Below are 10,608 nucleotides of genomic sequence, written 5' to 3'. Positions count from 1 at the left end.
CCGATTCAAGTAAATACGGAGACAAAATAGAGTCAACGTTCCTCTCCCTGGTTGTTACATGTGCAATTGAGAATTTGCTTAAAGTGCAATAGACTGGTCAAGTTCATTAGGCAGCACAGTGACAGTGGTTAGCACTGCTGCCTCACAGCTCCAGGCACCCGGGATAGAATTCCAGCCTTGGGGGACTGTGGAGTTTGCACTCCTCTGCGACGGTTTCCTCCCAAAGAGGAACAGGTTAGGTGGATACGCCATGACCAATGTGCAGGGTTACAGGGAGAGGGTGGGGGAGTGGGTTCTAACCCACACCATCACAGCAGCTTCCTGGGAGTTAAAACAATTAGCTCCCAATTGATTAAATCTGCTAAATTAGTTTCATCGTACCCAGGTCAGAAAACGTGAGAAATTGAAATTTCATGTCTGGAAGGACACTACAGGTGGAGATATCCCCAGAGATAGGGGAGAGTGTCCTAACTCAGGTACTCCTGTTGGACAGTTCTCTAGGGAGGAGGTCAGTTGGTAACATTCATTGAGCAAGGACGCTCCATGTTCAGTCCCCTAAAGTCCAAAAATCAACAAGCTGACTGGGCATAATGCCAGAGGTGTCATCTTTTCAGATACATTAAACACAAGAGGCCCCATCTCCCTGCTCAGGGGAAATGCCAAAAGATCCCAGAGCACAATTTTGAAGAATAGGAGCGTTCTCCCCAGTGTTCTGGCCGATTTGTTGTTTAATGTTGTTTGAAAGATATCAATAATCGGCCATTTTCACATTGCTGTCACCTGGGGCTGCATACATTATAACAGTAACTTACAAAGTACAACTGTAAAGTACTGTCAGGTGATCACAGGAGGTGCCAGATCTTCAAAAGACAGATTTCTGGTTGTAATAGGGCCTCCGTACAGGAGATAATTCCACCTTGGAGATACTGGGCAATCAGTATTGAGAAAGGTGTGCATCAGAGTGGGAAATAAAAGGAATAATGCTGCAGTTGAACAAAGGTGATACAGATTAGCTTTGCTATAAACATACACCAAATTCAGATTACGTCCTCATAGCAGGATTTATTAGAGAGACTCCATTACCTGCTCAATTGTGGTAACTTCTCTGGTCTCGCGACAGGCAACTTGGTCACTGCAGTAGTCTGCCTCAAAACTGCAAAAGAGAGAATTAAAAATAGCGCATTCACCAATTAATTTGTGAAAGGTTATCCTATATGACAGAGCTAATGCAGTTTGGTTCTCCTGAAAATGGAAACAAATTAATCCCAAATTAAACAATTATTGGAGTCGAAATCAATACTGGCAGTAAACTGGACAGACAGCAGTTAGTTTCCAAGACATTGGCGTTCATTCCTAACCATTTGTAAACGCAAGTGTCATGTGTGCCTTTAAGAAATGGATGTTTAAGCAATGTACCTTTAAGAAATGCAGTGATGTCAGAGTGTGGGTGGAGCTGGGCTTTAGATCAGCCATTTTGCAGTTTTTAGTTTCAGTTTGAAAGAGCTTGGGGGTGTCTGTGTTTGCAGTGAGCTGGATCTGCTGTGATCTCTGCCATGAAAGACCATCTCTGGATCATTTGGGTGATTTAAACTCATAAAAGTAATGCCTTTAACCTGATGTGTTTCTGTTTACAGGTGTTAAGTCTCTTGGATGTTGAAAGGAACTGAAGGATTATTTAGTGTTGTATTATTTTTGGGGTTATCTTTGAAGTAAGGGGTGTTAAGAGATCCAATGTTTATTTAAAAGGTTAAGTTGAGTTCATGGGATAAACATTGTTTTTGTGTTTAAAAACCCACGTGTCCATAATTGTCATCCCACACCTGGAGAACAAGCCGTGTGCTCGGAAAAGCAACAATACACTAAGGGGGGGGGGGGGGTTTGGTTGGACTCCATGATACATTTTGGGGTTCTGAAAACACCTCGCCCATAACACAAGACTAGAAATGAAACATTAGGATCGAGTATTCCAACGTAACGCAGTGCATGTAAAAGATTGACTTTGGGTTATTAACCAGTCAAGATCTTCGAATAAACGGATGAATTATTTATGAGGGAGCAAAGCCAAGGCAGTGAAGAGGAATGATTAACATAATTGTTTACAAAAAGGCCAACATTCACAAATGTTAATCCCCCTTTTAAATACATCACATCAATAGCAGGTACGGGAGAGCCAGACGGTTTATGTAGTCAAAATTAAGCATTTTATTCATTTTCTCAATTCCATTCCAAGATGGGCGTGTGGTTACATCCTTTGGATCGGGAAGTGGGAGAGCTTCGTACTGTTCACTTTTCACCTGTGCAAGGATTCAGTTGGAGCTTATTGTTTCGTTTCCAGTTTGTGCAGCGATTGTTGGATAACTTGACGGCACTTAATTGGAAAGATCATGAACAGGGACGAAGCAAACCACCATTAGAGAGGAGGAGTTACACCTCCATCGCAGCAAGATTAAAGTGGGGGTCTTGGAGAAAAGGAGCGATCAGTGAATCAAATGAAGGTTGGTGACATTTGTATCCGTGACACTTGGTAACAGCCCCAGTGAGGGTTATAAAATGGTGGCGGTGGTGAAGCAGAGACCATCAATCTGGAATTTATCTGTAACCAATGTCTCTGCGATCTACGGCAGATTTATGAAGGATAAGGGGTCCCTGGAAGGGATTAAGGGAGGAAGAGTTGGGGATGGGGCTGGATGAAGGATTATGGCGCGACGCGTCAATGCCTCGACCTCGTGTGCGAGGCTGGAGTTGATTTGGTTAAAAGTGTATCGGGCGCACTTAACCAAGGCGAGGATGAGCCGGCTGTTTGAGGTGGTGAAGGACAGTTGCAAACGTTGCAGGAGGGGTCCAGCCAATCACGTCCATGCGTTCTGGTCTTGCCCAAAGTTACAGAACTATTGGGGGCCGTTTTTCCAGCACCGTGTCCGAGGCTCTGCATGTGGAATTGGAGCCGGGTCCCCGGGAGGCCATATTCCGGGGTGTCGGACCTGCCAGAGCTGCAGACAGGAACCGGGGGGGGGGGGGGGGGGGGGGGGGGGGGGGGAAGAGAAGTCTTAGCCTTCGCCTCATTGATTGCTCGAGCATGGACTTGTTAATTTGTTCTTTGCTTCCAGTTCATTCGGATTGCCGAGTTTAGAATTTTGAAAAGGAGGTAAATGAGTATCACACTGGGTTTGGGGGAACGAAGGGAGATTGCCATTGCTCACATTGACATAATGGAGTGAAGCAGTTCACACACATTAGGCAGCAAACCGTGAGCATAGCAGCTGCAGCGTCAGCGACAAGTCCAACACAGAGGGATTTGCCCCATCTACCACTCGGGAATTTTAAAAAGGGAGTTATTAATAAATCGAATCTGCCCTAACCGCAGGACTGATGAGGAACAAGAAACCACTGCTCCCCCAAAACCTGCCACTGAAACCCCCCCCCCCACTGAACTAGTCAACTGCAGAGGCCATCACAGCTGCTAAACCAAACTTCACACCTTACTTCCGAAGAAACGTAAGCCACGCGCCCCGACGACTGATTATCCTCAAGTATCTTTAGCCAAGTAGTTTTGTGATAAACTAACAAAGTAGCAGATTCTTCCAAATTGCATTCAAATATAAAAAAGGAGGGCAGCACGGTGGTGCAGTGGTTAGCACTGCTGTCTCACGGCACCGAGGACCCAGGTTCGATCCCGGACCCAGGTTACTGCCGTGTGGAGTTTACAGTCTCCCAGTGTCTGCGTGGGTCTCACCCCCCACAACCCCAAAAGGATGTGCAGGGTAGGTGGATTGGCCACGGTAAATTGCCCCTTAAATTGGGAAAAAAAGAATTGGGTACTCTAAATTAATAAGATATAAAAAAAGGTTACGTACACATTTTTAAGTCACGGACCACTTGGAGGAAACCCATGGTGTCATTACAGTGGTTAGGTACATGGGAAAAGGTACACAGGATTTGGTGACCACATGGGGGTGTTGTGGACCCTCATCCTTCAGCCAGCATCTCCATCCCCTTCACATCCAGCGTCTCCACCCCCTTCACAGTGTAGATCAACCCATTTAGAGGGAGCTGTGATCGTTTTAGGGTCATTTCCAGGTTAAGATTTTGTATCCAAGGCAGATTCTAGGACCCCAAACTAGAGACCTTCCTCGAGACTCTAAATCCCATCACCACCATCTATCCCAGTCGGCACAGTCTCCAGAACAAACCCTCGGATTGAGTCACCCTTCACCCCTCCGCACATCTCTTTCTGCAATATCTCTCTATTGCACTTCAGAGTCGCCGCAGAAAACCTGGAGGGAGCAAATCCTTAAAGATCGATTGATGCTGGGGCAAGCGTGAGTAAGACACAAGCTGCCACCACCCCTCCAGGAGGCCATTATTCAATAAAATGAGTGGCACATCCATCTCCTCAAGCTAGACGAGAATGTTGATGATTAAGAGTTGTCCAAGTATATCGCAGGATTACACCCAGGGTCACTGCCGTGAGCTATGACTGGGAGAAAAACAAAACCCACAGGGTAATCAATAAGTCAGCAATTCTTGACACGTTGTAGACATAACCAGCCAGGGTGGCACAGTGGTTAGCACTGCCGCCTTACAGCACGAGGGCCCCAGGTTCAATTCCATCCTTGGGTGATGGGAGTTTGCACTTTCTCCCAGTGTCTGCGTGGGTTTCCTCCGGATACTCCGGTTTCCTCCCACAGTCTACATGCAGGTTAGGTGGGTCGGATATGCTAAATTGCCCCCCCCCCCCCCCGCATGTGCAATGATACGTGTAGGTTAGGTTAAGGGGGTTATTGGAATAAAGCGATGCTGCGGGCTTGGGTGGAATGCTCTCAAGGGTCAGTACAGATTAGATGGGCTGAATGGCCTCCTTCTGCACTGTAGTGATTCTGTGACAGGAATTGCTCAATTAGGAACTGTTCACTTGGGATTGGTTTGTGACATTATGGGAAATGTTCAGAATACAAGAGGTTAATGTCATATCATAATTAACCACTAGATGGAGCTAGATGCAGAACTATATAAAGCACTGACTCGCAGGCTTCTGGGAGAAGGCTGGAGCGTGGGTTGATGTAGGGGGGGTCAGGGCTGCCACACTGGCAATGGTACTAAGCCCAATGGTCCCAGGAAAGTATTCAGCGAGTCTGGTGGTGAAGGCCATGCTGAAGACTTGGGAGGCAGTTTAGGCAGCATTTTAGGTTGGGAACAGGGTTAGGGGGAGGATGGGGTGGTTTACCTATCAGGGGAAATCACTGGTTTGAGCCATGCAAGGTTCTGGGGAAAAGAGGGGGATTAGGGATCTGTTTTTCGGAGGATGATTTGAGAGCTTGGAGGAGCTGAACGAGAGGTTTGGGTTGGCACGGTGGCAAGAGTTTCCGTTATATGTAGGTGCTGGACTTTGCGAGGAATTTCTTCCCAAAAGCACCCACCTCCTTGTTGTAGGCAGTGCTGTCAGTTTGGGGGGGGGGGGGGTGGTTCTGCTGTGGATGTGGAGCCCAGTCCCTTAAGCCGTATTCGGGGTGTTGGACCAGCTAGAGCTGCAGGTCAGTCTTCGCCTTGCCTCGCTGACCACTCGCAGACAGGTCTTGTTGGGGTAGAGGTCAGCTTTTCCACCCTGTGCCTCAGCATGGCGGGGTGGGGTTCTTGGCTCTGGAGAAAGTGAATTTTGCTCTACAAGTGGAGGGGGGGGGGGGGGGGGCGAGTGATGGGTACTACAATAGTTGGGGTTTGTTCATTTTACATTTTGGGGAGTTAGTTACCATTGACTGCTGAGGGAGGGGTGGGGGGGGGGGGTGGTTAATGTGTTGGGTGGGTTTTAGGTTTGTTGGAAATTGTAAAATTGTTGAAAATTTGAAACAAAAATACAGAAGATATTGTCCTGATCCAAGACACTGGTTTAGTTCCACCTGGAGCAAGGATACAGTTATCACCAAAAACACGGAATGGTATTACGTCGAACCCAACTATTAAGAGTATTGGAGTGAGGGTCTGGCCAGTTTGAAGTGGAATAGTTGGTCATTTGGCCACCATTCTGCCCGCTTCCCCATAACCCTCAGGAATGCTAGAGGCGTATCAGTAAATGGTCCGGCTGTAACAGGATCTCAGACAGCAGGCACTAAACCACAAAACGTTCCTAGCACCAGGAACTGGGGTTCGGGCAGTGGGTAAAGGGGAGGCGGCCCAAGGATCCTTGATGAGAACCTGTATTCGGGACTGCTTCTAGTTAAATCAATCACTTCCGCAACTCCCATTTGTAACTTATAGGATTCCAATTATCCAAATTAACACGAGTTCCCTGTATTCCTTCCAATATGGGCATAAGGTCATCAAGCATTTTTAAAGTCTTAAGAAACGGCTTAATTTAACAGAAAGGGTGTGGCGATATTGGACAGATTGAAGTGGATACAGGACAAAAAAAAAAGTTATGAATGGGGGAAGTTGGAAAAACCTATAGTTGCAAAAGATACATAGAAAGATAAACAGGCTGCTTTCCTCCATCTCCCCAGAACGTCTGCATTTCCACCACTCCTGACCGAGGAGTGCATCAAGATGGAGTCTGCTCAAGATCCACAGTCGCCCACAGGATAGATATAGCACTGCTGCCTCACGGCACCGAGGTCCCAGGTTCGATCCCGGCTCTGGGTCACGGTCCGTGTGGAGTTTGCACATTCTCCCCGTGACTGCGTGGGTCCCACCCCCACAACCCAAAGACGTGCAGGGTAGGTGGATTGGCCGCGCTAAATTGCCCCGAATTGAAAAAAAAATGAATTGAACACTAATTTATTTTTAAAAAACACAACAGGATAAATATAGAAAGTGGCGTATCAAAGTGATCAATGACTGGCAAGGATTGAGCAATGAGAGAGTCTGGCAAGAGAAGGAACCCACTTGGGTCCGAAACCAATTTTGAAACTACAGACTCAATTTTAACAATTCGAATGAAAGATTTGGAAGTGTTATCATAGTCCTCGTCTTTTACCGCAGGACCTGTTTTGAACTCAAAAGCAGATGAATGAAGTCTGTAAACAGATGCTTAAACACAAATATGGACAGTCTAAAAGATCAAAACCTCTTCAAATTGGCAATGTTTCAGGTTCAGGAATTTGCATTGTGCTCATCAAAGACACATGGGCCACATGATAAAAGGACATGTGACAACAAGACTGCACTCCAGTCATTAATAGGGTGTCGGTGGTTCGCACTGCCACCTCAGCACCAGGGACCCAGGTTCAATTTTGGCCTTGGTTGACTGTGGCGTTTGTATGTTCTCCCAGTCTCTGCATAGGTTTCCTCCCACAGTCCAAAGATGTACAAGTTAGGTAGATTAGCCATGTTAAATTGCCCCTTAGGCTAGGCTAAGGGGTTATGGAGATAGGGTGGGGAAGTGAACTTGGGTGGAATACTCTTCGAGTGTTGGCGCAGACTAGAAGGGCTGAATGGCCGTCTGTACTGGAGGGATTCTATGAACATCTCGATTTGAAGGGATTGAGTTAATGGGTTAAGTACAAAGAGTATTTTTTTGTGCACTACTCAAGCTAAAGAGATAGCCTCTTTGTCCAATAATATTTCAGGTCAACATTCAGAATGTTCCCAAATGGAGAAAACATGGATAAAGGTGACACAGGGAACTTATTAGCATCCACATTCAACAGCATTGAAAGTTGAAACAAAACTGCAGTGGACAAACCTGAGCTAACATTGGATCTGGGTTGTGGCAATGGACTTTTTCCTCGGTTGGTGAGCAACACTTTGTTTGGCCTTCCACTCGTCCCCACTGGTCCATTTGCACCACAGGCCCCAGTCTCATTTCCCTGAGTGGCCTTGCCCCTGGCAGCCAGCTTCTTCTCCATTATTTTGGCATGAGATGATGTGCCAGATCCCGGTAGAGTCTTGGACACTCTCTGCTCTTGCGCGTTCTTATTCTGACCGCCACTGGCCACTTTGCTTCGTAGCACCGAGGCCATTCGGCCAGAAATTGGTGGCTTACTCCCCATGGACCCCACCTTGGCCTGATTTCCAGTGGGTGGTTTCAGGGTGAGTTTGGCCTTGGCAGACTCTTTCTTTAGTTTGCTCGTTGACCTTTGAACAGCTGCCAGATCTTCTTTCGGTATTTGGTCCGAATCCACTGGCATTTCAAGCCCCTCCGTGTTCTGGGCAGAAGCCATGTTGCTACCAAGATGGGACTTCAGGACCAGAACGCACTAATTCTGTAAGAAAGAACATCACAGCTGAACAGTAAAGTGGCATGGGGGAAATAAAATTCAAAACCCATCACTGCAGCTTCCTTTAATAGATCAGGGCATCCAAACTGTGGGACACAAGACCAGATTTGAATCACATGCTCAGAGGCAGCAATGGCTGCCAGAGGACTCAGACCCAGTATTCAACAACTGCAAAACCCCCTTAATACTTCTCCAATGCCAGCTGTAACCTAAAGGCGGGTTCGAGGCTGGGTTCTTGCTCAGCACTTAAGGACACCCCCACTCAACAGGGTAGCACAGTGGCACAGTGGGTTAACCCTGCTGTCTCATGGCGCTGAGGTCCCAGGTTTGATCCCAGCCCTGGGTCACTGCCCATGTGGAGTTTGCACATTCTCCCCGTGACTGTGAGGGTCTCACCCCCACAACCCAAATATGTGCAGGGTTGGTGGATTGGCCACGCTAAAGTGCCCCTTAGTTGGAAAAGAAATGAATTGGGTACTCAACTTATTCTAAAAATTAAAAAACTTATACCCACCCACCACATAATAATCTTTTATAATCTTTATTATTGTCACAAGTAGGTTTACATTAACACTGAAATTAAGTTACTGTGAAAATCCCCTCGTCGCCACACTCCGACTCCTGTTCGGGTTCACTGAGGGAGAATTCAGAATGTCCAATTCACCTAACAAGCACGTCTTTCAGGACTGTGGGAGGAAACCGGAGCGCCCGGAGGAAACCCACGCAGACACGGGGAGAAGGTGCAGACTCCGCACAGACAGCGACCCAAGCCGCGAATTGAAGCCGGGTCCCTGGTGCTGTGAAGCAACAGTGCTAACCGCTAACTGTGCCACCCTGGTCTTTCCTTGGGGGAAGGAAGGGGGGGGGGGGGCGATGGGAGACACCGAATTAGAGGTTTAAAACGGAGGGTTGGTGTAAGAGCAAAGAGAATCAGAAACAATTCTCGGGGATTGTGCATCAAAGCTCATTAAGAAAACCCTGTCAATTTACTTCAATAGCTGCACAGACCAATTCAGTTTCTCAACACCTTCACATGGAGTCACGTTGCTCGATAGAAACCTTCCAAGACTGACGGAGGAAAAGAACAAGTTCTACATTGTCAACACGAAGCAGATGAATCAGCTGTGAACACTGTCACCAAATCTCAACAGGCTTCGCAGGCCAGGTTTCCCGGGTTACGTGCAAAAGGGTTGCTAATATATTCCTGATACCACATGGCCAACTCCAGCCTCTTGCCATTGGATGCAGATGTCAATGCAATTGTGAGTGCCTTTAATTCTCAAGCCAATTGGGAAACACTTCTGTCCTCTATAAACCAGGAATTTAGGGGGGGAGGGGGGGGGGGGGGGGGAGGAACATTTCCTTTCTTTCCTCCCCCCCCCCCCCCCCACCATCAGCTGTGGCCAGGTCATGGAGTCAGTGGCGCCATCTTAGTCCGGCTGACCAAAAGTTCTTCAATCAGGAAGAACTGCTAAGCGATCCTGAAGCAGTAAAAGGATGCAAAATGATATAGTTCATTAAAATACTCCAGGACTGCATCTACAACCTGGTGTTGTGAGGGTGGGGGGGAAAAAAAAAAAAAGAAGAGAAAACCCATTGCAAAACAGGGAGGACCCCACACCACCCTATAAAATATATATCGCCCTTCAAGATGGTTCTACCCAAGAGGTGGAAAGATATTTCCATTTCTCTCCACAGATGCTCTGTAGAGCACTTTCAGCATTTTCCAATTCTATTCCAGGGCACCAGACTAGCTGGTTTTAGTGCTGCAGATGTTACACGTTTGCTTACTAGTCCAGCTCATAGGCCAGGAATTGAGAGGTAGCCTGCACAGGTTTTGACTTCAAACCAATAATTGCTTAGTGTCACAAATTGGCTTCAATGAAGTTACTGTGAAACAAGATGGTTGAAAGTGGAGCGGGGACACCAGTAATTCGCCATCGAATTTTCACTTCCTTTTTTATTTAAATAAAATTTAGGAGTATCCAATTTTATCTCCCCCTCCCCCCCCCCCCCAATTAAGGGGCAATTTAGCCAATTCACCTACCCTACATATCTTTGGGTTGTGGGGGTGAGACCCACGCAGACACGGGGAGAATGTGCAAACTCCACACGGACAGTTACCCAGAGCCGGGATCGACCCCAGGTCCTCGGTGCCGTGAGGCAGCAGTGCTAACCACTGCGCCACCATGCCGCCCTGATTTTTCACTTTCCCCTCCCTCACGGGGAAGGGGGGGGGGGGGGGTTCAAATCCAACTTGTAACTCCAGTGCCAGTTGGGGAGAGGGGAGATTAGATTTACGAAGAATGAGAATCTGATCTTTTTAGGTTCCTTTCGTTCATTCCCAACTGAAAACATTGAAAATATTGGCAGAAACACCTGCTACCATTTCATTAAT

At 47.2% G+C, this 10,608-nt stretch overlaps 1 protein-coding gene across 7 annotated transcripts in view; it reads right to left on the bottom strand.

Moving 5' to 3' along the window:
* Positions 1–10,608, bottom strand: part of LOC140403183 (uncharacterized) — a 53,805-nt gene that overhangs the window by 17,765 nt on the left and 25,432 nt on the right. For all 7 annotated transcript variants that reach the window (XM_072490910.1, XM_072490913.1, XM_072490908.1 and 4 more), the window contains exons 2-3: positions 7,676–8,195; positions 1,084–1,153 (exon numbers count right to left, since the gene is read on the bottom strand). Coding sequence is in view for 2 of the 7 variants with exons in the window: in XM_072490914.1 (XP_072347015.1) it covers positions 1,084–1,153; positions 7,676–8,153 (548 nt within the window). In the remaining 5 variants the exon portion in view is untranslated. The remainder of the gene's footprint in view (positions 1–1,083; positions 1,154–7,675; positions 8,196–10,608) is intronic.

Source organism: Scyliorhinus torazame, chromosome 27 (genome assembly GCF_047496885.1).
Source record: "Scyliorhinus torazame isolate Kashiwa2021f chromosome 27, sScyTor2.1, whole genome shotgun sequence".
Lineage (NCBI taxonomy): Eukaryota > Metazoa > Chordata > Chondrichthyes > Carcharhiniformes > Scyliorhinidae > Scyliorhinus > Scyliorhinus torazame.
Note: the sequence above shows the minus strand (reverse complement) of the source record. Positions and strands in the feature narration are given on the sequence as shown.